The following is a 24,490-nucleotide window of genomic DNA, read 5'->3' on the forward strand; positions in this document are numbered from 1 at the left end:
TCGCAAACCTACGTCCACTGATCAGAAGGAAGGCACATTCTAGAGGGAGACTTAGAAGAACACTCAATCACATCGGTACCCAATTGTCCCAGCATTACATCTACCGTGGACACTCACTGGTCGCGAGCTGACGCTGTCGGTCTCAAAATGGGGGAATATCAGACTGGCGGAGGGACAAACAGCAGCAGAAATAGAGGGTCAAGTATTGTATTGGTTGATAGTGAGTGAGAAAGCTAGCTACAACAGAAGGATAGATATACGGTATTGCGCTGAGTGAGCCAATAGCCAGGAAGGGGCGCCATAAAGTTGTGCTTTAGCTTATTCTACACAGCCAAATATTGCTGGTTCAACTTATCTGTTTGCAGAAATCCAAACACCTTGAGGACCAAACGGAGTATGGCCCATGTTTGTGACACCGTTCTCTGATCTCTTCTTTTCCGGCGGAGCAGCCCGCACAAGTACCTCACTAACAGGGTCGCCTTCCCCACGATCGACGATCCACTTCCCCATCCCATACTGTGCAGGCGCCTTTCGAACGCCTCTGCCGCCTCCACCGACAATGAGATTTCCGGGTCTGTAGTCAGGATTCGTTTCCATGCGCTTAACCACGGAATTGTGAATTACAACATTGTCTGGAACGTCCCTGGTTTCGCCTTTCGGCAAGGGCCAAGCAATGCTCTTCCAAGAGCCATCTTCTTGCAAGTCCATTCGGCGGAAAGGCAAGTATTCCATGATGTTCCATGAGACGACAGACGCCCGTGACACGCCGTTTCCAAATTGCAACACGTCGTGTATCTTCCCGTGGCAGGCAGCAGACTCCAACAACGTGTGGAACCGAGAGGGCTTGGATCCGACACAGCTAGTTGTCGTATGCGGCCGAAGACGATGCTGAAGTCCTGATGAGGGCCCAATCTCGGGATCAGGCGATGCTGGGTCAATTTCGATCTGCGGGACTACAGTTGATTTGCTTCTCAGAATGTCGTCGGGACAACAATTGAGGGCCTTAAGCTTGACCTCGTCGAAGTGGAGGCCGGCGCTTTGTGCTTCTTTAACCATCCACACAAGAGGAATATGACTTAGAGCTGAATCTTCGCCATCCCCAAGGGGCCATCCACCTCCAATATCCTAAAATCATTAGCAATTGATTGATACATTAGGTACATATAATGTTGACGTACCGCGTGGCATCCAGCAAACCAGACTTCCCGAATATCTTGTTCTTCGCCGTCTGAATCCTCATCATCGTGGTGTATGATGGCCGCCATCGAGGTCTCTGAAATCGATGTGGCGGCCGAGGATGGTCGATCGTTCTCAGAACGTCCATTTGGTGAGAGACCGGGACTCAAACTACGGATACCTCTCGTGTCTGATCCATCTTTGAATATTTCATTCTCGGGTGGCATTAGGGTACCACGACGCGATGGGTTATAACGATGCGTGTCTGTGCTTGGCCTGCCTCGGGTTTGTTGCTCTACTTCGTCAATGGCCGCAAGATTGAAAGGGTGCAAGACACGCTGGCGTCGATGATGGTAGTGATGCGTCTTCTTTGGCTTCGTTTCCGATATCAGGTCTTGCCGGAATTTTGCGCGTCGTTCATCGATGGCGACCGCGTGCCGGACTACTTTGGCAGAGCTGCGAGCGGTATATGGGAACTTGCTCCTTTGCATCCACGCGTTCTCGAATCTCGGGACGGAGTTGACAGTATCGAAGAGACCTAGGAATCGTATGCGACGAACAGGCCGGCTAAAAGTCTCGCGAAAAGCACACATGAAATCCAGAAGGTATTTCTTATCATCCTTCTCTTTCTCGGTGCGTTCTTGTCGAACCTGCCATTTCTGGAAGGTCTTCCACGCAAAATGGCACATTTCTTCGTTTCCGGCCTAAAAAGGGTCAGCAAGATGCCCAAATATAGGACAATACATTGTACTTAATAACACTTACTGAGAGAAGGCCGATATGGTCGAGCATCTCAGCCAGAAAGCGAGCAGTGTATGCGCCACGCGAGAATCCGAAGAAATAGATATCATCACCAGGAATGTAGTAGCGCATGAGAAACTATGGATCATCAATACAAGAGAAAAGTACACCCTTCAAGTGATGGGTATGGGGGAAGTACAGTGCCTCGTCATTGATCCTGGTATACTGTTCTGCCACTGCCTGAGGTGGCTCGGCAACTTTCCGATTGTTCCAATAAACATAATTTACAAATTTGAATATGCATCGAGGAGCTTCAAGCAGCAAGCAGTGGCAGACGAGTGTACACGGATCTGTGACGAGGTATTGTATGAATGAGCTTACTCGATAGCCTGCCATTACATGTTCATCGAACGATGTCCCAACCGCAGAATCCTTAGCTTTCGCATACCAAGACTTGAGGCGGTCAATGCGACTGGTATGCGAATAAGACTTTGACACCACATATGTACCAATGCCAGGCTGGTAATAGTGGAATTGACTCTCGTCATTCCGGTCAAGCATCCGGTAGATTTTTAGGATGTTGGAATCAGAGTCAGTTCCCGAGAACTTATTCCCCGTCCCATCAAAACACAAGATGAACTTCTTGCGCCTCCTGTGGGGGCCTGCCTTTACGGGGACGAAGAATTCATTGCGTTCTGTGCCCGGACTCGGTTGCCTCTGCGAAGGGGCCTGGCTCGCTGGCAGCAAAGAAGCCATTGGGCATAAAAACAATAGTGAAAGTTTAGGGAGATGGATATATTCGAAGAAGACGAGAGGAAGAGCTCAATTGAGGCTGAACAATACAATCATCAAGAGCTTGGCATGCGGAGAAGCGCGTGAGAGCTTTTGGGAGGTCTTGAGATCGGAGCCGCTTACTCTAGCACAAGCCCGCCCAAGCAACGAGTCGGTAGACCCAGATGCATGCTACATGGAACTGCAGATACACCGGCGCACGAGCTCCAGCTGCAGGTGACGACGGTGGCGCGCATCCTCCGGAGCTTCGCTCCACACGAGAACGGTTCGTTGGGAAGCACGGCATGAAGAATCCCGATGGGGATCACAAGACCGCCTTTTGCCAGCTCTGTGGAGCACCGTCTGCTCGAGCTGCAGGAGCGGAGGGGCTCTGGGGACAGACAGTTCGTCCATGGGTGCCGGGCGCTGGGATATCGGGTGTCCGCATTTGTGGAGGATCGGTGGGACAGGGGTTGCTTTTTGGGTTCTGACGGCCAATTGAGGACGAATGGAGGCGAAAGAAGCGAGTGTATGTGCACTTCCAGCGAGTAGGAGCCCCAATTCATGATGGTGGAGATGGGGAGAGTGGATGTGGGTGATCGGGCACTAAGTTGGGCTAGTTCGGTAGGACGGCGGGCCGGTCCCTTTCGCTTCGCACAAACCTCACTTCCCGTCACCCTGTCGTGCCTGTCTCTCCGCCGAGCTGCAGCTCCACCGAGCTATTGATGCTCCTGCATGCAACTGAATCGGTGGCGACAAGTCGACTCGTCAGAGCTGCCAGATATCTCCAGCTTCCATCATTGGCGGCAATGCGCACTGGCCGCGATGCACAGCGCACCACTGTTTTGATGGCTGCGGTCCGCGCCCAAGCACGGCACGCGGGGCATGGAAAAGGTGGCACTCCAATTCTAGGACAAGCTGTCTTGTGTGTACACCTGTCTGCCACTGCTTGGGGCGCTTCAACGAGTTTCCACATAGCCCAACATAGATAGCTTCTGCCTCGTTCAGGTTCCTAAGAATGCGTTGAAGCGCCCCAAGCAGAGGCCCACGATACGGAGTGCCTCATAACTGTGCCACTAATTTTACGCCCAGCGTGTTTTGGAGCTGAGGAAACGGCAAAGATGGAGATATGGCGCTGATCGATTCAGCGGGGCCCGATCTTGATGAATGAGGCCCTCGCTGGGGTACCCGCCCACGGGACGCGTGCGGAGCCACGGTGATGGACACAGAAACACAATATCTACACTAGAGCTGTGCTCTCGGACGAGTGGTGGTCGCTCAACTGATGGATTTCGTTGGAGGCCTTGCTAGCCGTGCACGCTGGGCATGAAACAAGTGGCACATTCATCGAGTACTCTGCCTGTGCGTACACCTGTCTGCCACAGCTTGGGGTGCTTCAATGCGTTTTCACATAGCCCAAAATGAAGAGCTTCTATCTTGTTCAGAGTCCTGACAATGCGTTGAAGCACCTTAAGCGGTGGCATACACGCGTACACATCCACCACGGGTTGCTCAAACTAAGTGCCACTTCTTGCATGTCCTGCGTGCAAAGGTAGATCACTGCACCTGCCATCGCTCAACAGTGGCGAGCTGACCACTCGGAGCGAGGTAGGGAACGGCGGTCAGGCCCCTCTCCACAGAGATCAGCTTCCGCTGATCGTGACTCGTGCTTAGACCAGATGAGGTTTGCTACCAATTTTTCCCTTGAAGGCCCCACGAGGTGGAGTCATATATCTGGCCCGCGGACGTATTGATATGCAGATCATCAACGGAGGCGAAGCTGTAGACCAATTGATCGTGTACATCACTGTAGAGTAGTAAAACGAACCGGGGTAAGACAGGGGAATTATATTGAAACTTTGTAGGTGGCTGGCTGATCCGGCACATTGGTGGCCTGGGATTTGCTACACAAGTACTTTGAAGCTCTGCAGCACTAGTTGCGCAAAGTAGCTGCATGTCTGTGATAGCCCATCTCTCATTCTAGCTCAGCACACAGCTCAGCTTCGGACGCAAGCTTCTGCTACATACGTCAATGCGCAGCCACGCAGCCGCCATCGTCACCAATCATGGAGGTTGGGCAACTGTTTCTGGCACCCAGTGCGTGCATCCCCCAAAGCGGAGTACAGCGAGAGGTCCACACATGATGCAAGGCAAGGTTTGGTCGAGGACCCACCATGGTCGGCATCTCCAATGTCGATTCCTGCATCTTGATCTTGCCATATCAAAGCGTGTCACGGTATTGGCTAGCGTTTGTACTTTCATATGAGACCGGAGCTGCATGTTTTCTAGCTACCTACCTCCCCCTCTCCTTCGTGAACCCCCCCAGATTCGCTAGGCCACCTCAGACCGTGGTGTCTATAAAACTTGTATATTTCCATCATAGCGCTGTACAGTACGGTTATTTGAAGATCAATCATGTTACGAAGGTTCTCAAGTACGTTTCGCAAGGACAAAAAGAAGGAGAATGGCCAGGTCAATGGCGAGACAAACGGTGTTGCTTCCTCAGAGAAAACCTCGCGCCGCCAGAGTCAATACCTGAAATCCGAGCAACCTGATCATTCCGCGAAGCGGGAGGAGGTCAGCGGGACCTTTGAGCAGTATGCGCAAGTTCTCCACGCAGCGCAGAGGCCCTTGCCTAGCCAGACAGGAGATGGTTCATATCTCCACAAGGATGAGCCAAGTGGACTTTTGGCCGACATCAAAAACTTGGGATTTAAGGACCTCAAGACCGTCAAGGAGCTTGTGGAATCTAAAGCGAAGGGCGAGCTTGTGGATGATAAAACATACATCATGGAGCGCGTCATTCAGGTATTTCCTATAACTCTTCTCCGTCGGGACCATATTAATTATGATTGCAGCTAGTTGCCGGCCTCCCCACTTTGTCCAAGAATCGAGTGGAATTGGTGAGTAGTTATCAAGTAGCTGAAATCGATCCTAACCTTCAGCAAGACAAACGCATTCGTTGATGAGCTATGGAATTCCTTGCAACATCCGCCACTATCGTGAGCTGCCCTAGACATCCTTCTTTTGGCTGGTTTTTATGCTGATTTGTTATTAGATACTTGGGCGATAAGTTCACCTATCGTCAAGCCGATGGATCTAACAATGTAAGTCGCACCGCGCACATGACATCGCGACAATAGCTTACAAATTTAGAATATAATGTATCCTCATCTCGGTGCCGGTAAGCTTTCCTTCTTGTCTTGAACCTAATTCATCACGCTAGGCGTGAAAAAGGTGGCATGTTCACAAGCACGCTGCCTCATACGTACCCATGTCTGCCACTGCTTGAAGCGCTTCGACAAGTTTTCAAGTGGCTCAAGGTGAAGAGCTAGCCCAAGGTGAAGAGCTTCCATCACTCTCAGATTTCCGAAAATGCATTGAAGCACCCCAAGCAGTGGCCGACCGCGGTACACATGAAACAGCGTGCTTGATAGTTGTCCACCTTTATAGCCCCCGTGTTTATGGAGCTAAAAGTTTATCAGCAAATACGCCCTACGCTCGTAGTGTCCTACCAAAAACAATATCCCCGGGAGCTCTCCCAGATCCTGGTCTGATCTTCGATGCCGTTTTTGCCCGCCACGACTTCACCGAACACCCGAACAAGGTTTCAAGTGTCTTGTTTTACTGGGCCTCGCTGATCATTCACGATCTCTTCCAGACCGATCACAGTGACATGAATAACTCCCAAACATCCTCTTATTTGGATCTGTCTCCTCTCTATGGTGATACGCAAGAAGACCAGGACCAAATCCGGACATTCAAAGATGGTAAGCTGAAGGCTGACTGCTTCTCTGAGCAGCGTATGCTTGGCTTCCCACCAGGCTGCGGAGTGCTTCTTATAATGTTTAATCGGTTCCACAACTACGTCGTCGACCAGCTCGCAGCAATCAATGAGAACGGACGTTTCAGCAAACCAAGGGACGGACTTCCAAAAGAAATGGCCGACAAAGCTTGGGCAAAGCGTGACAATGACTTGTTTCAGACTGGTCGCTTGGTGACGTGTGGCTTGTATATCAACATCACTCTTCTGGACTGTGAGTAATTTTCCATAAATTCAACTTGCCAGTCATCCTTTTGAGCTCTCCGTAAACTCTCAAGGCCACCCCAGACACTGTCAAACGAGTATACACAGGCGTTCTACTTGGACTATCCTTATCTATCTCCACTGCTTCAAGGTAGCAAGTATGACTAACGTGCATCAAGATCTTCGTACCATCGTCAATCTGAACAGGAGCAACACTACATGGACCCTCGACCCACGTGTTGATATGGAAAAGTCCTTTGGAAAGGATGGTACACCACGAGGAGTTGGTAACCAGGTCTCTGCCGAGTTCAACTTGGTGTACCGCTGGCATTCCGCAACCAGTAAGAAGGATGAAGAATGGACTGAAAACATGTATCGCGAGATGTTTGGCAAGCCTGCAGAAGAGGTTCCGATGCATGAATTGATGATTGGCCTCGGGAAATGGAATGCTAGTCTGGATAAAGACCCACAAAAGCGCCCATTCGCCAAGCTAGAGAGAGATGCTGATGGCAAATATAGCGACGACGAGTTGGTTGCAATCATTTCCGATAGCATTGAGGATTGTGCGGGGGTATGTTCACTTCATATCTTTGCTCATAATAACTCGTCACAGATCCGTGTACACTTGTTTGCCGCTGCTTGAAGCTCCTCGACACATTTTTGAATTTGTAAATTTTGTCGACTGGAGCAATCAGTAGGCTTACTGGGCCACCTCAGGCATTAGCAGAACAGTGTACATGGATCAATGGCGAGGCACTTTATGTACATCAGTTCTTGCTAACACTTTATAGGCCTTTGGCGCCAACAACGTGCCAAAAGCTCTACGAGCAGTTGAGATCTTGGGAATGATGCAAGCTCGCAAATGGGGACTTGCAACTCTGAACGAATTCAGGACCTTCTTTGGTCTAGCGCCGCATAAAACTTTTGAGAGCATAAACTCAGATCCCAAGGTTGCGGAGCAACTACGCCACCTCTACGATCATCCAGACTATGTTGAGATGTAAGCTATGTTTACATCGAATACCTCCCGATATCTTGCTTATCATCTTCTCAGGTATCCTGGTATTGTTGCAGAGGAAGCAAAGGTACCGATGGTTCCTGGTGTTGGCATTGCACCCACCTTCACCATTTCCAGAGCCATTCTCTCAGATGCTGTAGTTTTGGTTCGCGGTGATCGATTCTATACGATTGACTACCACGCGAAGAATTTGACCAAGTAAGTACTTTGGCACGCTGGGCATGAACAAGGTGGCACACTCATCAAGCCTCTGTCTCGTGCAGCCGTGTACACCTGGCTGCCACTGCTTGGGGTGCTTCAATGCATTTTCAGGAATCTGAAGCTCTTCACCTTGGACTATGTTAAAGCGCGTTGAAGCCCTCCAAGCACTGACAGACCGGTGTACACACCCACCCCCACGGCTTGTTCTAGGGAGTAAAGTACCGCCTTTTTTATGCCTCGCGTGTCTGGTTCCTCCACACCAACGATAATTCTGACCAAATGTAGCTGGGGTTTCAATGAAGTCCAGTACGACCTGAACGTCGAACAAGGATGCGTATTCGTAGGTAGAAGGAATCATACGACACGAAGCAATACTGATTTAACTGTAGTACAAATTGTTCCTTCGCTCATTCCCAGCCCATTTCAAGCCGGACAGCATCTACGCTCATTTCCCCATGACGGTTCCCTCAGAGAATCGCAAGATCATGAAGACCCTTGGCCGAGAGAGCCACTACTCTTATGATCGTCCTCGATTCATTCCACCGCGTGTCAATCTCACAACGTACATTGGCGCGAAGAGTGTCCTTGACAATCAGAAAGTGTTTAAAGTCACGTGGGGTAAGACCACCGAAGAACTGATGGGCAAAGGTGGAGCTCACTTCATGCTGTAAGGATCGTGCTACTCTACATTGACATGATTGATATTGACCGATTCCGCAGTTCTGGAGACACTCCGCTCCACGCAAAACAACGACAAACCATGGCGAAATCACTATACCGGGAGAACTGGCACCGTGATATCAAAAACTTCTATGAGCATATCACACTGAAGCTTCTGCATGAGAAATCGTTCAAGATTGCTGGTGTCAACCATGTTGACATTACAAGAGAGTAAGTTTAGCCCCTGACTTTCGATTAAGAACTCTAGTAGCCTGCACACTCGGTTGCTGCTTCTTGGGGGCCGCCATCGGGTTTTCAGATTCCGACATGACATCGAGCTGAGATTTGGAGAACCGCATGGGGGCAACCCTAACATTGGCAAACGAGTGTACACAGACCAAGAAAACTGACCTTCTGACAGCGTCGGCAACCTCGCCCACGTCCACTTCGCAGCAAATGTCTTCTCACTACCACTGAAGACGAAAGAGCACCCTCGTGGTGTGTTCACTGAACACGAGATGTACATGGCCGTCGCCGTAATCTTCATTTGCATTTTCTTCGACATGGACCCGGCGAAGAGCTTCCCTCTCCACATGGGTGCTCGAGCCGTCGCCAAAGCGCTCGGCAAGCTCGTCGAGGCCAACGTCAAAGCCGTCAGCTTGACCGGCTGGATCGCTGGAATCGTTGATGGCATCGCTCAAAACGAGTCGTATCTAACCGACTACGGCGTCCACATGGTCCGGCGTCTTCTCGAGTCCGGAATGGGTGCAGAAGAGGTTGCGTGGTCGCAGATCTTGCCGGTAGCATGCGCTATGGTACCTAACCAGGCTCAGGTGGTAAGCATTCGTACTCCTCTCACTGTTCCTCTTGGAAATCCGAAAGACGCTAACGGTATCCCAAGTTCACCCAAGCACTCGACTTCTACCTCTCCCCCCGCGGTTCCAAGTACCTCCCCGAAATTAACCGCCTCGCCAGGCTCGATACCCCCGAAGCCGACGATGCCATCCTGCACTACTGCATGGAAGGCATCCGGCTCAACGGCACCTTCGGCTCCTATCGCGAAGCTGCCTCGGCCTGCACCGTCGACGACGGCGGCCGTGAGGTCACCGTCAAGGCCGGCGACAAGGTTTTCGTGTCGTTCGTGGGCGCTGCTAAGGACCCTGTTATGTTTCCGGACCCGGAGGAGGTTAAGGTCGACCGTCCGATGGAGAATTATATCCATTATGGCGTTGGTCCGCATGAGTGTTTGGGGAAGGATGCGAGTCGAGTTGCGTTGACGGCGATGCTGAAGACGGTAGGAAAGCTCGATGGGTTGAGGAGAGCCCCCGGGCCAAAGGGGGAGTTGAAGAAGATTCCGAGGTAGGTTTGAGTGTTTTCCTTTCTCCTGATCTCTGAGTTGCTAGATTTGCGATTGCGGGGATGTTCGCTGACTCTTCATAGACCTGGCGGATTTTACGTCTATATGAAAGAAGACCATGGCTCTTACTTCCCCTTCCCGCTCAGTAAGTCAAACCCTCTCCACATCACTCCCATCATCATAAGTGCTAACGCAACATAGCTATGCAAGTCAATTGGGACGGCGAACTGCCCCCGATTCCGCCCATGCCCAAGGGCGGGAAGTAGGCCAAGAAAGCTGTAGGAGAGCTCGGAAAGATATACCCAGCAGTTCATCGCTCGTTATGCAAACCATCGCTTTTGTTAGTTATCGATCGATCTTGGTATGAACGGGACCGTTGTCTATGTAACGTCTAGGTTGAAAAACATACTTTTGGGTTATGCTGCGGCTATTTTATCGTCAGTGCGCGTCTGACTCTGACTAAGATGAGTGCATGAAAGGGCGCTCTTCATTTCTGCATAATGCCCTCGTCACCAATTCTCTTCATAAATCGCACCTCTCGCTTCTTGATCAACCACAAGCCTGACGCTCCTGGCATTCCGGGTGCTGCTCCCTCACAACAAACCAACTGATCCATGTACTTCCCGTATGCAGTAATGACCTGGCCTTCGAAGGCGCCGTGCCCAAAATGCGAGCCAGTGAAGTATGTTTCTGCCGAGGCACTTTTGCCGTCGTCGTTGAACGTGATGATTTGGGTGGTGAGGGCGTGCTGTGTGACTACTTTGCCAAGTCTATGTTGTCCAAGTCAGCCTTCTGATCAACTGATGTGAAGGTTACAATCCTCAATCGCCGAGGTGTGTATGTTACAAAGCTTCATGGGCCAGACCCAGCAGCTACGGAACGGAATCACTCCGGTGACGTTATCACAGTGTGACGATCTATCGCTTGCTTTCTAGGATCTTGGAGTCTTGGGAAGCGTCGGCGTGAGATTTGCCTAGGTAGATCTACCTTGAGTATGGGCACTTGACATGGAGTCTTACAGTACCTGGTACATCCCTGACCAAGTTGCGTGTCCCGACAGAATTACCCTTGGTCGAATTGAACGGTGCATAGAAGTCAGATAAATGTGAGATAGACGCCTTACCTTGCACGGATCTTACTCTCCAATGCCTCGATGCCTTTCAGGTCGCCGCCAGGAAACGGATACGTAGCGTCCACGTCTGTCGTAAAGACCTCTGCCAGACGCTCGAATTCCTTGGAGTCCAGTGCGACGCAATACCGTGAGATGACGTTCTGGATGGCAAAGTAGTCTAGAGGATTCACCAATCGCTGGGCCATGATCTTAACCAGGGGGGCTGGCTCGAATCTAAGCGATCTGTTGTAGATAGATTGATTGATGCTGAGAGGCAAGGAAATGAGCGTTCAGAATCCGAAGAAGATGAGGGGTTGTACTTCGTAGATCGCGTCATGTGACCGAAGTATTCAAGTGCATACCCCGCGAACCAAGTAGGATGCCAGTGTCGCAGATCCAGCCTACATTGCCTTCATGCATAGATTCGCTGTTATCGGCGAGGATTAGTCCCGATCTGCCCCTGGATGTGCTGCTTCGCTATTCTGGGAACAGCATCCTTCCACACTCTGCATCGGCCTACTTCATCCCCAAGCTCCAGCTCGTGCTGGAGGAGTGTCCTGCACCTCGCCGCAATGCTTCTTCTGGGCGATTCGTCCGATCGAGGCACTCCGTCTTGTTCCGAGTACACTCTAGACTGCCTGCCTTGGCTGCTTGGGGGCGCGCAAGATCTTTGTGTGCGCTGACAGTATCACGCAGCATTTTCATCGGTTTTTCAACCTCGCATCGTCGTCTAGCCTAGCCGTCAAGGAGGTCGCCGCCGGTCCAATCCAACGCTGGCATTGCATCTAGTCGGTGCCACTCCTTCGACCTGGTGCCCGGAAGCTGCAACAGCCACGGAGGCAATGGGGGCCTCTGCGGTATCACGAGAAGCGCCTTTCGGGTTATCAAAGCGTTCCGCCTCCTTGCTTATTCAAGCGGATGCATACCTATCCTTCCTGCCAATGCTCCCACCGTCATGGTTCCTAATCACGATGTCCGAAGTTATGCATCTATCCTCGCTCTGCCTGCACTGCCAAGAGCTTCATCCTATAGGGAAATCCGGAGCTGTAAGACCCATCTTCCGCTGCGGGTGGCGCATTTTCGAAGTGCGGTAGCATTCCCAACGTTTGGATAGATCCCCATGCGGCGAACGCTGCAGCGGTTGAGGCTTGCTAGCTCTCCAAGGCCAAGGATGTTCGAAAAGAGCGCACTCTGAGACTGGCTGTTTTCTCCGGAGTGGCGTAGGCACGTACAGATAAACCACGGGGTCCCCGCATCCTGGCCGAGAATCCCAAGACTGGTCTCATCTGCATGGCGAGCACAACACAGATGCCATTGGAAGCCCGATACTGTGTCTCGTTACAGATATCCGCACACTTCTCTGCCACCCCTTGTGGTGCCTCATGATATTTTCAGAATACCAATTTAGGCGGAAGTCCCACCTTTTAAACAACCGGTAAACTCGGCACGCCGCCCCAAGCAGCGGCAGAGGAATGCACATAAATTGGAAGCGTGATCTATCGCCCTCGATTTCTGGAAATACCATGAGGCACCACAAGCGGTGGTAAGATAGTGTGCGGATATCTATGACCACGGGTTTCGTTGAACAGCCAAAGTTGTTTCAATCAGCCTTCCACTCTACTCGAGGGAGCCATGCTATCCGCGCGAATTTGCATCCAAGACAACGCAAGCCACCCGTTACTGTGTCCCTCCCTTTTTAGGAGGGGCGCCATTGTATGCGACCGCCTCTCAACATTGAGTCCAGTGAGGGCTCTGAGCACGAGAGGCTGCAGTCTGTGCAAGCAAATGCGCGGCCCCGTGTCAAGGGCTCACACCGCGAGGTTTGATAGGCAGTCACGGTTTGCTTCCTGTCCAGCATGCGGCCGAGCCGAAGGAAGGCAGAGTGCGGACCATGATCACCGCTTCCTTGCTCCCAGCAAGGCTAGGGATCCCCTCCTGTCGCACAGGTATGCAGATAATCTCAGTGACCAGGTGGCCACGTTCCTTCGGCACCGTGCGTGGATATAAATGCAGGTAACCCAGGCAAGTATGCACGGGACAAACTTCACTGCCCCTTCACGTCCATAGTCCTCACTTTTCTTCCATTCTCTTACTCTCTTTACGGACCTCGAAGATATGGAGTCTCCACCAGCGGCTGGGCTGCTTAATGTTGACCTGTCTAACGACTCCAAGACGAGAGCTCCCGCTGTTGACGCTATTTCGTCATGTTCAGGTTCTGTATCTGAGTTTGACGAGAAAGCAACTAAGCGGCTATTGAGGAAGATTGACATAATCTTGATTCCTTTTCTCTCCCTTTTGTACCTGTAAGCTACGCCCTCTCTCCAACCTTATTTCTTTGATTTGCTAACAATTCCATAGCCTGAGCTTTCTGGACCGATCGAACATCGGTAATGCTCGGCTAGCAGGTCTTGAGGCCGATTTGAAGATGGGAGGGCTACAATACAACGTAACGTACCACAAGACCTCAATATCTACTGCTCGGTGATCTAATCCCGGAACAGGACGCTCTCGCCATCTTCTTTCCGTTCTACGTGGCTGCGGAAATTCCCTCCAATCTAATGATGAAACGAACGCGGCCACGGATCTGGATTCCCACCATCATGGTCGCTTGGGGAACTATGTGCATCCTCATGGGCACAGTCAAGAACCATACCGGCCTCATGTGCATCCGCGCAGCTCTCGGCCTCGCAGAAGGAGGGCTGTTCCCCGGTGTCACGTTCTAGTAGGTCATCCGCTTCCGTACCGCCAGTCTCTTGACTTAGACGTTTCATGTAGCATTACCATGTGGTATCGGCGTCACGAATGTGGCTTTCGGATGGCGATTTTCTTCTCAGCTGCGACCGGTGCGGGCGCTTTTGGCGGACTGCTAGCCCGTGGCATCGTGGAGCTCGACGGAGCCTGTGGCTTCAGTGGCTGGGCCTGGATCTTCATCATCGAGGGAGCTGTCACTCTCGCTGTCGGTAAGTGTAGCCGGTGTTGTGTTGCCGTTTCTCTGATAGGTGGTACCAACGCGGACTGACACATACTGGTCATACAGCCCTTTCGGCCTTCTTCCTCATGCACGATTATCCGGACACGGCCAAGTTCCTGACGGAAAAGGAAAAGTATGAGGTACGACGACGCCTCGAAGCTGACCGCTCCCATCTGGCCGAGGAGTTTGACATGCAGTATTTCTGGGACGCGGTGCGCGACTGGAAGGTCTGGGTGCACATGTTCATTACGATTGGCATCTTCACTCCGCTGTACTCGTTCTCGCTCTTCCTGCCTACGATTGTCAAGACCCTGGGCTACACAGACAATACGGCGCAGCTAATGACCGTACCACCCTACGTGGTCGCATGCGTCTTCTGCATCTCGGGCGGCTACATTGCGGACCGGCACGGCCAGCGTGGAGTTTACATGATTGGGTTCAATCTGCTAGCGTAAGTGGTGTTCTGTGTCTCATGTGCTTATACCTTATTCAAACGTCAGCCACACGCCTTGTGCGTCGTCTGGCTGCGCTCGCCCTTCCTCGGTCTCTACTACATTCCCTTTCTGTCTCTATTCCTCCTTTACTTCTTCGTTGGCCGCTTTCCTCCTTCCATCCCTGCTGACACCCTCCAGCATCATCGGCTTCATCCTCTTGCTCGCCTCCCCTCAACCGCACGTCAAATACGCCGGCACCTTCCTCGCCGCCGCTGGCATTTACCCCAACGTGCCGCAATGCGTCGCATGGAACGGCAACAACATCGGTGGTGCAGTCAAGCGTTCTGTGGGCATCGCCATGCAGGTCGGTGCCGGTAACCTCGGCGGCGCAATTTCAGGCTACATGTACCTTACGCGCGAGTCGCCGCACTTCCGGCAGGGCCACGGCACACTGATTGGCATGTTAACTATGAGCACCGTTTTGTGCGTGTTCATGAGGTGGTGGGTGGCCCGCGAGAACACGAGGCGGGACCGTGCTGCCGGCGGGAGGAAAGTGGGGGATTACAGCCGTGAGGAGCTCGAACGCGAACGGACGAGGGGCGATCAGGCGAGTTTCTTCCGATATACGGTGTAGGTGTGTAAGTGACTTTCGTTCGGCTGGGTTATTGGTGAGAGGGAGGGAGCGTAGTAGCTGCGCGGGCCGTGGGTTGTTTGACGAACGAGTAGCGAACGACGATCCGTGGGATAGGTACGAGGCGAATGAACCAACGAACGGCCGGGCTTGTGGGAATTCCTCCCTTTCTCTCCTTTTAGGCAACGGACCAGCAGGTAACAGGTGAAGATTCTCGGGATCGAGCGTGTCGTTTCAACTTTCCTTCTTGTCCTGGTTTGGATATTTCCGAGTACTTGCGCATTGGTTAGGTAGATGGTCGCTCTTTCCGGCGTAGATTTCCTTTTCTTCTCTCCTATTCCTGCTAGCGTACCTAGACGAATCAACCTCCTCAAATTCTTAAGAATTCGCTTCCAATACTCAATCCATCTCTTCCTCAAAACACAGAATCTGGGGAACCGCCCGCTCCGCTGCACACACCCGCGCACGTACCCCACCTCTACCCGCCTGTCTGTATGCCGTGAGCCGTCTCGTGTTCAGCATATGTGTACTCCCCGGCGCCTGTCGCGGTCGCCGAGCCTGGGATGCCACCGCGGTTCCTCGCACGGTCACTTTATAAGAGGCATGATATGTATAAGATCCGTGATATAGTATTGGATGTCTCTATTCGTGGGCGGAACCGCTGCACGGGTGCCCGGATCTTTTTATTTGTTTGCTAGTTGCACAGGCGTGGGGGATCGCTCCCGTGTGCATAGATTGCGTCGTTTGTGTGTGTGTGTGCGCGATGGAGGGGTGTGGGGTGATAAAGATGGTTCTGGGGGCACGGAAGGGGAGGGGCGTCATCTGAGATCGTTTGGGCGTGGGTGCGTGGGTGTAGGTGTGCAGGTGTTGTTGACGGGGTCGGAGTATAGGAGAGGAGAGGCTGATAAGAGTGAGAACGATAGAGTGTGGTGGGAGTTAGGAGAGATATTGGAGGTTGAGTATGAGTCTTCGGTCAATGTGTCCTCTGTTTCTTTTGGTAGGAGGCGCGGATTCTTCTGTGTATATCCATTGTTCTAGACTTTGCCTCTTTCTTCTGACTACTGGTAGGTGTTACTTCTCTAAAGCTCGTAGGTCATTCTCCTTACTTTGAGGAATGAGAACGCAGTCGCGGTGTCAAGTTAACCCGAGCCTGCGGCTTGGTTTTCTTGGCGGTCAAATTTCCAAATTTCTAGCCATCGTCGCATCTTCACGCATAGCGCAACAACGACACGCCGTAGCACAGTTTTGACACCGGGAGATGATTCGCCTGGTTAAATAGTATTTTTGACGGAGTCTCAGAGTATAGGGTTCCTTGCGTCGTTGAGCTAGCGGTGGGTGTGCAGGACTCTACACTTTTTTTATCCAATCGGCTGCCAAGACTTGCCGGAAAGAGAAACCTCTTAGAATTCAAATTTCTGAGACTCCCGCCGTTTCTCAGCGTCTCATTGAATAGCGCAACAACCGCACGTCGTAGCACAGATTTGACACCGGGACGTGATTCGCCGAGTCAGATAGTATCTTTGAGGAGAGATTTGGAGTAGAAATCTCGTTGCGTCGTTGGGCTAGCGGTGGGTTGCAGGGCTCAACACCTTTTATGTCCTTTCGGCTGCCAAGAGTTTCCAGATGGAGAAACCCCTCAGAACTTGAATTTTCGAGCCTCCCGCCGCTTCTCACCTTTTTCACGGATAGCGCAACAACCACGCCTCATAACTCGGATCTGACACCGGGACATGATTCGCCTTGCTGAGTAGTATTTTTGAGAAACTTTTGGAGTATAGGATATAACGCGTTGTTAAGTTCGAGGGGGTCTACAGGGCTCCACACCTTTTCGCGCCCTCAGTGATGCCAAGAGTTGCCGAATGGGGGCGCCGAGCTGCGGTAGGCCGAGGCCGAAGGCGTGAGGAGATCTCACGTGCCTCCTATCATTTCCAAGCAGTTGAGCAATTCACCTAACTCTTCACTGGTATCGAACGTCGAAATCGCTTCACCAGTGACCAGAAAAGTATTCTAGGAAAGGTGCCGGTAGTAGACGCATCAGGAAGGGTCCGAGGTCTTCGGGGCGCCCATTTCTGTCGGACAGTCGGAGTCGGTGAAGTGAAACACTCTCTTCTAAGTCTAACGAGAATGTCAGCAAAGCTGATCTCTGAAAATGGGTGAAAGTCAAGGTAGCGTGCTTGGAAGGTACGATCTACTGAGGTCAAGGTAAGCGCAACCTCGAAACCATGGGAGCAAATCCCACTCACCCATGGACCAACTCCGCTCAGCGCGCCTCGTACTATCTCACCACTGTTACCCACCACATCATCTCACTACATCACCCTATCGCACTAGAACACCTAACAATTTCTATCAACACTCAAACCCCAAAAGTCCGCGCTTGGTCAGTCTAGGATTCTCCCAGCAAACGAAAAATGTCGGGCAACGAAACAGACCTTGCGCAAACTTTGAAGACGGCCATGCAGGAGGAGGACGAGAAGGTCGCCCAGAAACCGACTTCCCTAATTATTCCAGCAGGTTCGACAGTTGAACATGCGCCCAAAGAAAAAATGCCGTCCAGAGTCGATGAGATCTTTGACCACCTGTCGAAGGACGAGCTAGAAGAGGTTGTGGTCGAAGAGCCTACTTCACAAGCCGTCGAGGAGTCTTCTCCACAATCCACCGAGGAGTCTTTTTCCACCACGTCTGGAACATGGAAATTCTCAGATCTGGTTCCTAAAGATTATGAGCAATACGAGCACCCAATAACTTTTTGGAGCGGCGATGACCCTGAGGATTTACTCCTGCAAACCCTCATGGGCGAGTTCGCCGACATCCGATGCAGGCAACCAGAGAGTAACCACCAATTAGCCATCCCTTTCGTAGACATGGTCAAGTGTGTTACTAGAGACTCCTGGAAAACTCTTGCCATATTCCTCCCCGAATTTTTCATTGACGACACGGACGCCTGCTTCGTGGTTCGAGGCAGCAAACTACACATGGAGTTCTTGAAGGAGATTTGGGGGGCGGGCCCGTGGAAGGGGCGATGCTTCATAACGCCGATGATGGCATATACTGAGGGGATTTTGTTGAGAGGAGTAAGCTGTCAGGTGTGGGAAAAGGTAAAGAAGAGTGACTTCCGTGGGAAGAAACATCAGTACTTCTTTGATAGCGCAGTGGAGGCATGGAAGAAGGTTGAGTTAGACCCACATGCCGCTGTTGAATATTCGGATCATTCCGAAGCGCAGGAAAGGGTTGAAAATGTGCTTGGGTTTCAAGAAGCTACAGAGACGAATGGAAATTCAGAGTCAAAGGACGACGGAACGGCCGACGAGGACGAGGACGAGGACGAGGAGGACGATGAGATGGACATCGACGATACGGAGCTACTCGATGGACGGTGGTAGTCCATGTAGTTTGGCTATGATGCGTCCCTGGCTAACGCTGTAATAGGAGGGACTCCCATAACGGTCCCCTACCCAAGGCGTTGTACCCGGAGACGCCTCCAGACACGCCCCAGACACGCCGCCTACAGATAAATGATGGAACAAACGTACCCGACATACTTCTGCTATCTCACGGTCTTTTCAGCTTTTCTTCATTGTCCTCAAAGCAGATTGTCGTCTTTTTACATGGGCGTTGGAGCAGAAGGATGCAGTGAGGTTGGACAGCGGCGCATGGGACCCTTGGCAGGCAGGGTGTATCAGACTATTACGTAAAGGGGATAGTGGTAGATGCAGAACTCATTCTATATTTGATACCTTTGTGCGCGTATGCTACGGAACTGCTCATTTGCGCTTGAGCCATCGTCTCTGTACGTATCCAAACGAACAACCCTGAGGGCTGGTAATACTTGGCATTCTCGGATGCCCGGCACGCGTCGTTTCCCTCAGTCACAGATGGGCCTTGGGATGAGACGGCGCAGGAAGACTGCTTCGTCCCTGGCGGCGACTGGGAGGAGTTGGCAGAACGCGAACCACGACGTCGCCGCAACTTGAAAGTGAGGCAATATCATGGAATGCACAGAGGGACGCGTCCCACGGTAGCACTAGAATGCGATGCTGCCTTGTTCCGTGTGCAATCGTCCTCTGCGGACCCTGGCCAACGAACGAACTGGCACCGGCCGTTGTGCCGAGCGCTCAGATCTGGCGAAGCTTAGCTGGCTTAAGAAGCTTAGCTGGCACTTTCCGCTGACCTAAGAGGCCGCAATGCGCAAGAGGCTGGGAGGAGGCTGGTGGCTGGCTGGCGCTGGCTTCGTCGTTCGCTGACCGTTCCGCTGCGCTCGCTCCTCCCTCTGCCTCCAAGCTCTTTCGCGGCCTCCGCTCTTTGTTAACGTCGCGCCGTCGCTCTCCCGCGGACCGACAATCTCCTCGAACCCATCTGCCCCAGGCGCATTTCTAGCTCTCTCACGGCGACCACCCCGCTCCATTGCGCCACGGTAGCTCCGTCCTCCATACAGCTCGGCGATGGCCTCAGAGGACGCCGCAGCCCAACCGGGCGAGAATGGCCTTGCGCCAGAGACATCGGTGCAGAATGGCGCGTCCAATGACACCACTCCCGCTCAATCCGAGAAGCCTGAGCAGAAAGACGACCAGAAGAACGCGAAGGACGACAAGAAGGGCGACAAAATGGACGACAGGAAGGTCAAGCAGCCAGCCGGCGGGTACGATGACACCAAAATACCGCATGCGCCGCCAGGTTACACCGTCAAAATCACCTTCCACCGCGCGACAAACCTCCCAATGGCCGATATCAACTCCCTCTCGTCAGATCCCTTCGTCCTCGCCCAGATAAATACGAGCTTGGAGAGCCGACATAAGGAAGATCCACACCTACGCATGCGCTCCAAAACGGTCCGCAAATGTACCGACCCGGTCTGGGAGTGCGAGTGGATCGTTGCAAATATACCAGCCTCTGGCTTCAAGCTGAAAGCGCGTATATACGACGAAGACCCTGCCGATCACGACGACCGACTTGGCAATGTGCATGTTCTTGTAGGCCAAATAAACGAGCAATGGGCCGGAATCAAGGAACAGTCATACCCGATCAAGAAGAGGATGGGTAGTAAGAGGGCATACTTCGTACGCGCAATTGCGGCCTGTTTCAACAAGAATACACACATGACGGGACACTTGTACGTGAGTGTGCAGGTCCTGGGCCGGACAGAGGGCGATGAAGGAGGCCGGGCATATACACTTGGGCCCTGCTGGTGGACAAAACATTACTCTCCGCTACTTGGTCGTATTACAGGTAAGAAAGATGTGGGCGACGAGGAGAGCGAGAAGGCCAAGAGCAAAAACAAGGCACAGCAGTATAAGTAAGTTCACGCTATATGGCCTCTATATATCTTCATGCCTAACGTCTTCAAGCTTCCAAGCCAACCAATTTCAACTCCGCGGTCCTGTCCCTGCTGATCTCTACCATCGCTATGTTGAGTTTAAGCCCTTCGTAAAATCGATGTTCACCGGCAAAGGCATTCGCGGCTTCCTCCTTTTCAAGGCATTGCATCATCAACACGCCCGCGTCTACAACTTTGACCGCTCGACCGAGTACGACATTTTCCAACAGCCTTGCAAAGAAATGACCCTCAAATTCCTCGACCTCGTCCATTGGGATGAAGGCGGTCGCATCTTTACCTATGTACTCACACTCGACTCGCTCTTCCGCTTCACAGAGACAGGCAAAGAATTCGGCATTGACATGTTGTCCAAGCACACTATGCACAGCGACGTGTCCATCTACATCGCCTTCAGTGGCGAGTTTTTCATCCGTAGACTCAAGTATCCCGACCGTGACCCGCCCGAGGAGGGCGGTGACAATCCTTCAAGCCCGCCTGACGAAATATCGGGAGGTCCGTCCGAGGGTACTCTACACAAGGACCCGACCTACTTCGAGCTTGTCATCGACAATGACAGCGGCACATACCGGCCGAACGCCAAACTCCTCCCGCAACTGAAATCGTTCTTCGAAGCTCAGTTTCCTGGTTTGCATATCTCGACGCTCGATTCACAGGGCGATGCAGAAAAGATGGCGGCGATGAAGCAAGAGCAGCGAGATAGGAAGAAGAAAGAGGGTGATCACATAGTCTACAAACAGCTGTCGCGGAATAGCTCCATGAGCAGTAGCGATGAAGAGGAGCTGGATCGTTTGGCGGCGCAGGGTGAGCCCGAAGACGGCACTGTCATACAAAACGTGAAAAAGGAGATTAAGTATAAACAGGACAGGAAAAAAGACAGACTCAAGACGTATAAGCCTGGTTTTAGCCGAGACGGAGTTAAGGGTGCTGGACAGGCCATAGGGGAGAAGGTCGAGGGAAGCAGTTCGGGAGATGTGGAGAGTGCGCCGATTTCTGGGAAGGAGAACGAGAACATTGGAGGTCCGGAGGGCGCAGCTGTTGAGGGGAGGTAGTGGTTGTATGATTTCTTTTCTACTCTCTTGCCTGCTTCTATTTTAGCCTTTATCGGATGGATATCTCGCACTTCGTCTCCTGATATCCTCCCTTCAGCTCTAGGGTCCTGCTCATCAAAGAGCTTGTGGCATTGCATCCTGGAGGCCCCGTTCTTTCTTTTACTCCTTGGATACCCGGAGCTGGTTCATTCAGTATTTCGTTTGTTCTAGTGCCTCGATCTCATTACTATTTTCGTCTTCGATTTAACAAGGCGGCTACGCTACACGGCTTTTTCTAATCGTGTGTTGTGAAAATATATATTGTAATGTTCTGGCTTCATATTCAGTGTCTGATAGTGCATTTGCCGTTCATTTGGGGAACCGACCCCTTCAATTGATTCTATCCTTAGCATGCTATCTAGCACATGACCCATCCCCCCAACCCTCGATCTGCCAGCCCCCCGTCCTCTCCAACTCTCATCCTTGAACCCACCCCTAGTCAAGGCAGACAACCCACCTGCGCGCCTCCAACCCACCACGCCTCACGACGCCCAACGCCACACCGATGAACCGCCCGAGGCCGCCTCCGCCACACCCTCTCGAGCCTCTCAAATCTCTCGAAATCACCTCACTCACCCTGTATTGCTGCCTCGCTTCCCTCACCAACCGAGCCAGCGGCTAGAAAGCGATGCTGTTGGGGGGGCCGGCACATGAAACAATCCCAACGCCACCGCCACACCCGAGGCGCATTCCGCAAACTCCTGTACCGCCCATGGGGAGGATCTACATGCGAACGACTGACATTTGCGCCTCGTGCGGGCGGGCCGAGCCTACCCAGGGTCGAGACTGCGGAAATGGGTAAGTTCGTTTCAGGAAACACGCCATAGCGCGTCAGAGGACAGATTTGTGGCGTAGCTGTGTGCGGTTCCCTGAAGCATGAGGGCCGAGCCGCATGCGCTGCGAACTAAGCGCCGCGCGGACTGACGGAGGGAAGAAAGGGGAGGGGAGATGTGGCCTTAGGCTTGAGAGGAGGATGGGGTGCGGCGAGGGAGGTGTGGTATTGGATTGTAAGTATGAATGAATAGATACGGGTAATGGTTGTTGGTAAAAATGGATGCGGTGGGAGTGAATTGAGATGATGGCGCTAGAGCTGATTGGGTTGGTGCTGTATTCTTGCCTCGACGACAGTGGTTTGTCCTACCAATGCTACTCATTTGCGATGGATGTCATGTGCGAGCCTCAGTCATTTCTCATGATAGGTAATAGATATGGTTGTTAGTCGTAAGTGTATGGCTAAGTGTCTATATGAACCCAGTATCTACCTCATCTGGATCCGTTGACGCAGTAACACAAAGAGCATACATATCAATTGTTCTCAATACCAATGACGCGAAAAGAACAACATCGCTCTGGTGAGCCTTTCTATCACCCCCCAGTGTCATCTCCGCCTCAAATCGTACGGCCACAGCGATCAAGCCGAGGTTCGCAGCGAAAAAATTATCTCAGTATTGGAAAGTCCAAAAATAGTGTAGCAATTCGAATATCGGTAGGAAATTAAGGGTGAGGCTGAGGAGCCAGATGAAGTTGGGAATGGGGAGAAACGCTTACGCCCAGGCGTCGCTTGCGGCTTCGGTAATTAAGACCACCAACAACCGGGTTATGATGGGCTGAGAGTCGAACGTGTGCCTGCGGTTTTGTGGTTCTATATGTAGGACTATCTGAAGAGGTTTAGAACATGCCCGTGTGCGATTCGAAGGACAAGGTTACGGTGAAGCATTATATCACGTATAAGACGTGTGATTGAGGGAGTGCCTTCCTCAATTCTATTTCTTGATGTTACGAGAAGGGAATAGAAGAGAAGGTAAAAAGAAGGGGAAAAAGTCGACGAGTCCTTTCTGTGTATGAAGCCGACAAGCCCATTGAACGCTCTGATGCATGTATGCAATCACGTGTTTGACATAGTACGGATTTATCCTGGGCCTGTAGATTAACGAGACGGTGCATGACATGCTTAATTATGTGCGGTATTCGTCTGATGAGCACTCAGTATACTGTGAGTCTCCTGTTGAAATGAGGTAATGGTGTTAGGTATCACGAACGAGAAATCGCAACGTTGAAGTTTCTGGTTGATCCTAGGGCTCTGAGTTTCTAAGTTTTATCTGCATTGCCAGGGTCGCAATAGAAGGTCAAGCATGTTAGTATGGAGACTATAGGTGATCTTGAGTCTAGTACGAGGTCATTTTTTACTACTTCACATGATCCAGAAGCTCGGTACCTCGCGTAATAATGTCGTTGTCCGTCCACGTAGGCGTTGCTATTCCCTCAGGATACGAGGTGTAGAAAGCCTGTCAAATTACCAACTCATTCGGCGCGTGTAGTAATAAGTAATCTGAAACGTGCTGAGGGGCGAAAAATGAGGAAGCATCCCACTTCTTGTTGTGCAACCCTAGGAGTAAGATTGGTAAAGCGATCAAAATTAACGTGTTCTACATGCATGTGGTGGTTACAAGCGAGTGGTGGCGCTTAATTTTTGGTGCGATTTGGACGTTTTGACACCCCAGCAACCTCAACAACTATAAAAGATTTGAATCTATAACTTAGAATAAAGATATGCATAGCTGTTTCAATATTATAAGACAAATTTTTAGGGTCTCTTGATGGCCACATTTAGTTATAGTAGAGTTTTGGCCCCCTAGCATTGGGTAAGATCTACGATATAATAGAATTACAGAGACACATCACTCCAAACTATTGCCTAGCCATTGAAATGAGCTAAATACTATATGCATTCATATAATCTTATTTAATACTTTATGGTTGTTGAGATTGCTGGGGTGTCAAAACGTCCAAATCGCACCAAAAATTAAGCGCCACCACTCGCTTGTAACCACCACATGCATGTAGAACACGTTACCCGATATGCGATGCTTACTAAATGTAGTCAGACGCTTGAGGGAATCGCATCGTACCGCAAACAAGTGACCAGATCGTGGCGGCCGTTTCAAATAGACGAAACGAATGGGGCGGGA

General features: G+C 51.6%; 7 protein-coding genes across 7 annotated transcripts; 5 read left to right on the top strand and 2 right to left on the bottom strand.

Annotated features, from left to right (window-relative positions):
• Positions 1 to 192: 192 nt before the first annotated feature.
• On the bottom strand, positions 193 to 2,775 carry BDZ99DRAFT_570756 (uncharacterized protein). Its single transcript, XM_033728026.1, has 4 exons — positions 2,299 to 2,775; positions 1,942 to 2,055; positions 1,179 to 1,880; positions 193 to 1,125 (listed from the first exon to the last, which is right to left on the bottom strand). The coding sequence occupies exons 1-4, from the start codon at positions 2,671 to 2,673 to the stop codon at positions 352 to 354; spliced, it is 1,965 nt and encodes a 654-aa protein (XP_033577099.1). The 5' UTR covers positions 2,674 to 2,775; the 3' UTR covers positions 193 to 351.
• A 2,193-nt stretch (positions 2,776 to 4,968) lies between these two features.
• Positions 4,969 to 10,391, top strand: BDZ99DRAFT_305373 (fatty acid oxygenase). Its single transcript, XM_033714222.1, has 16 exons — positions 4,969 to 5,496; positions 5,547 to 5,591; positions 5,638 to 5,690; positions 5,747 to 5,795; positions 5,845 to 5,872; positions 6,174 to 6,725; positions 6,895 to 7,286; positions 7,507 to 7,715; positions 7,770 to 7,931; positions 8,220 to 8,274; positions 8,324 to 8,601; positions 8,655 to 8,825; positions 9,016 to 9,430; positions 9,496 to 9,953; positions 10,035 to 10,096; positions 10,153 to 10,391. The coding sequence occupies exons 1-16, from the start codon at positions 5,104 to 5,106 to the stop codon at positions 10,215 to 10,217; spliced, it is 3,387 nt and encodes a 1,128-aa protein (XP_033577100.1). The 5' UTR covers positions 4,969 to 5,103; the 3' UTR covers positions 10,218 to 10,391.
• BDZ99DRAFT_305394 (uncharacterized protein) lies at positions 10,197 to 11,378 on the bottom strand. The gene is made up of 2 exons (XM_033714223.1): positions 11,075 to 11,378; positions 10,197 to 10,721 (listed from the first exon to the last, which is right to left on the bottom strand). Exons 1-2 carry the CDS (start codon positions 11,266 to 11,268, stop codon positions 10,439 to 10,441), a joined length of 477 nt encoding a protein of 158 aa, XP_033577101.1. The 5' UTR covers positions 11,269 to 11,378; the 3' UTR covers positions 10,197 to 10,438.
• A 1,904-nt stretch (positions 11,379 to 13,282) lies between these two features.
• Positions 13,283 to 15,489, top strand: BDZ99DRAFT_416290 (high-affinity nicotinic acid transporter). The gene is made up of 6 exons (XM_033716783.1): positions 13,283 to 13,365; positions 13,421 to 13,508; positions 13,564 to 13,784; positions 13,838 to 14,022; positions 14,100 to 14,484; positions 14,666 to 15,489. Exons 2-6 carry the CDS (start codon positions 13,488 to 13,490, stop codon positions 15,099 to 15,101), a joined length of 1,248 nt encoding a protein of 415 aa, XP_033577102.1. The 5' UTR covers positions 13,283 to 13,365; positions 13,421 to 13,487; the 3' UTR covers positions 15,102 to 15,489.
• A 2,020-nt stretch (positions 15,490 to 17,509) lies between these two features.
• On the top strand, positions 17,510 to 18,700 carry BDZ99DRAFT_570760 (uncharacterized protein; the record flags this gene model as incomplete). Its single annotated transcript, XM_033728027.1, has 1 exon — positions 17,510 to 18,700. The coding sequence occupies one exon, from the start codon at positions 17,510 to 17,512 to the stop codon at positions 18,479 to 18,481; it is 972 nt and encodes a 323-aa protein (XP_033577103.1). The 3' UTR covers positions 18,482 to 18,700.
• Positions 18,701 to 18,796: 96 nt separating this feature from the next.
• BDZ99DRAFT_305533 (uncharacterized protein) lies at positions 18,797 to 19,203 on the top strand. The gene has a single exon (XM_033714225.1). It carries the CDS (start codon positions 18,848 to 18,850, stop codon positions 19,070 to 19,072), a length of 225 nt encoding a protein of 74 aa, XP_033577104.1. The 5' UTR covers positions 18,797 to 18,847; the 3' UTR covers positions 19,073 to 19,203.
• A 499-nt stretch (positions 19,204 to 19,702) lies between these two features.
• On the top strand, positions 19,703 to 21,482 carry BDZ99DRAFT_386960 (C2 domain-containing protein; the record flags this gene model as incomplete). The annotated part of the gene is made up of 2 exons (XM_033715499.1): positions 19,703 to 20,391; positions 20,444 to 21,482. The coding sequence occupies 2 exons, from the start codon at positions 19,703 to 19,705 to the stop codon at positions 21,480 to 21,482; spliced, it is 1,728 nt and encodes a 575-aa protein (XP_033577105.1).
• Positions 21,483 to 24,490: the final 3,008 nt, after the last annotated feature.

Source organism: Mytilinidion resinicola, assembly GCF_010093595.1.
Source record: "Mytilinidion resinicola strain CBS 304.34 unplaced genomic scaffold BDZ99scaffold_9, whole genome shotgun sequence".
In the NCBI taxonomy this organism is placed as follows: Eukaryota; Fungi; Ascomycota; class Dothideomycetes; order Mytilinidiales; family Mytilinidiaceae; genus Mytilinidion; species Mytilinidion resinicola.

Coding starts and splice junctions, on each gene's coding strand:
- BDZ99DRAFT_416290 (XM_033716783.1), top strand. CDS start 13,488: ATGGGAGGGCTACAATACAAC. Junction 13,509..13,563: donor TGGGAGGGCTACAATACAAC/GTAACGTACCAC, acceptor ATCCCGGAACAG/GACGCTCTCGCCATCTTCTT. Junction 14,485..14,665: donor ATTGGGTTCAATCTGCTAGC/GTAAGTGGTGTT, acceptor GACACCCTCCAG/CATCATCGGCTTCATCCTCT.
- BDZ99DRAFT_305533 (XM_033714225.1), top strand. CDS start 18,848: ATGCTACGGAACTGCTCATTTGCGCTTGAGCCATCGTCTCTGTACGTA.
- BDZ99DRAFT_305394 (XM_033714223.1), bottom strand. CDS start 11,268: ATGGCCCAGCGATTGGTGAATCCTCTAGACTACTTTGCCATCCAGAAC. Junction 10,722..11,074: donor GAGAGTAAGATCCGTGCAAG/GTAAGGCGTCTA, acceptor TGGACAACATAG/ACTTGGCAAAGTAGTCACAC.
- BDZ99DRAFT_570756 (XM_033728026.1), bottom strand. CDS start 2,673: ATGGCTTCTTTGCTGCCAGCGAGCCAGGCCCCTTCGCAGAGGCAACCG. Junction 2,056..2,298: donor ATGTAATGGCAGGCTATCGA/GTAAGCTCATTC, acceptor GATGATCCATAG/TTTCTCATGCGCTACTACAT. Junction 1,126..1,178: donor GGTTTGCTGGATGCCACGCG/GTACGTCAACAT, acceptor TAATGATTTTAG/GATATTGGAGGTGGATGGCC.
- BDZ99DRAFT_305373 (XM_033714222.1), top strand. CDS start 5,104: ATGTTACGAAGGTTCTCAAGTACGTTTCGCAAGGACAAAAAGAAGGAG. Junction 5,497..5,546: donor TCATGGAGCGCGTCATTCAG/GTATTTCCTATA, acceptor TTATGATTGCAG/CTAGTTGCCGGCCTCCCCAC. Junction 8,275..8,323: donor TCGAACAAGGATGCGTATTC/GTAGGTAGAAGG, acceptor ATTTAACTGTAG/TACAAATTGTTCCTTCGCTC.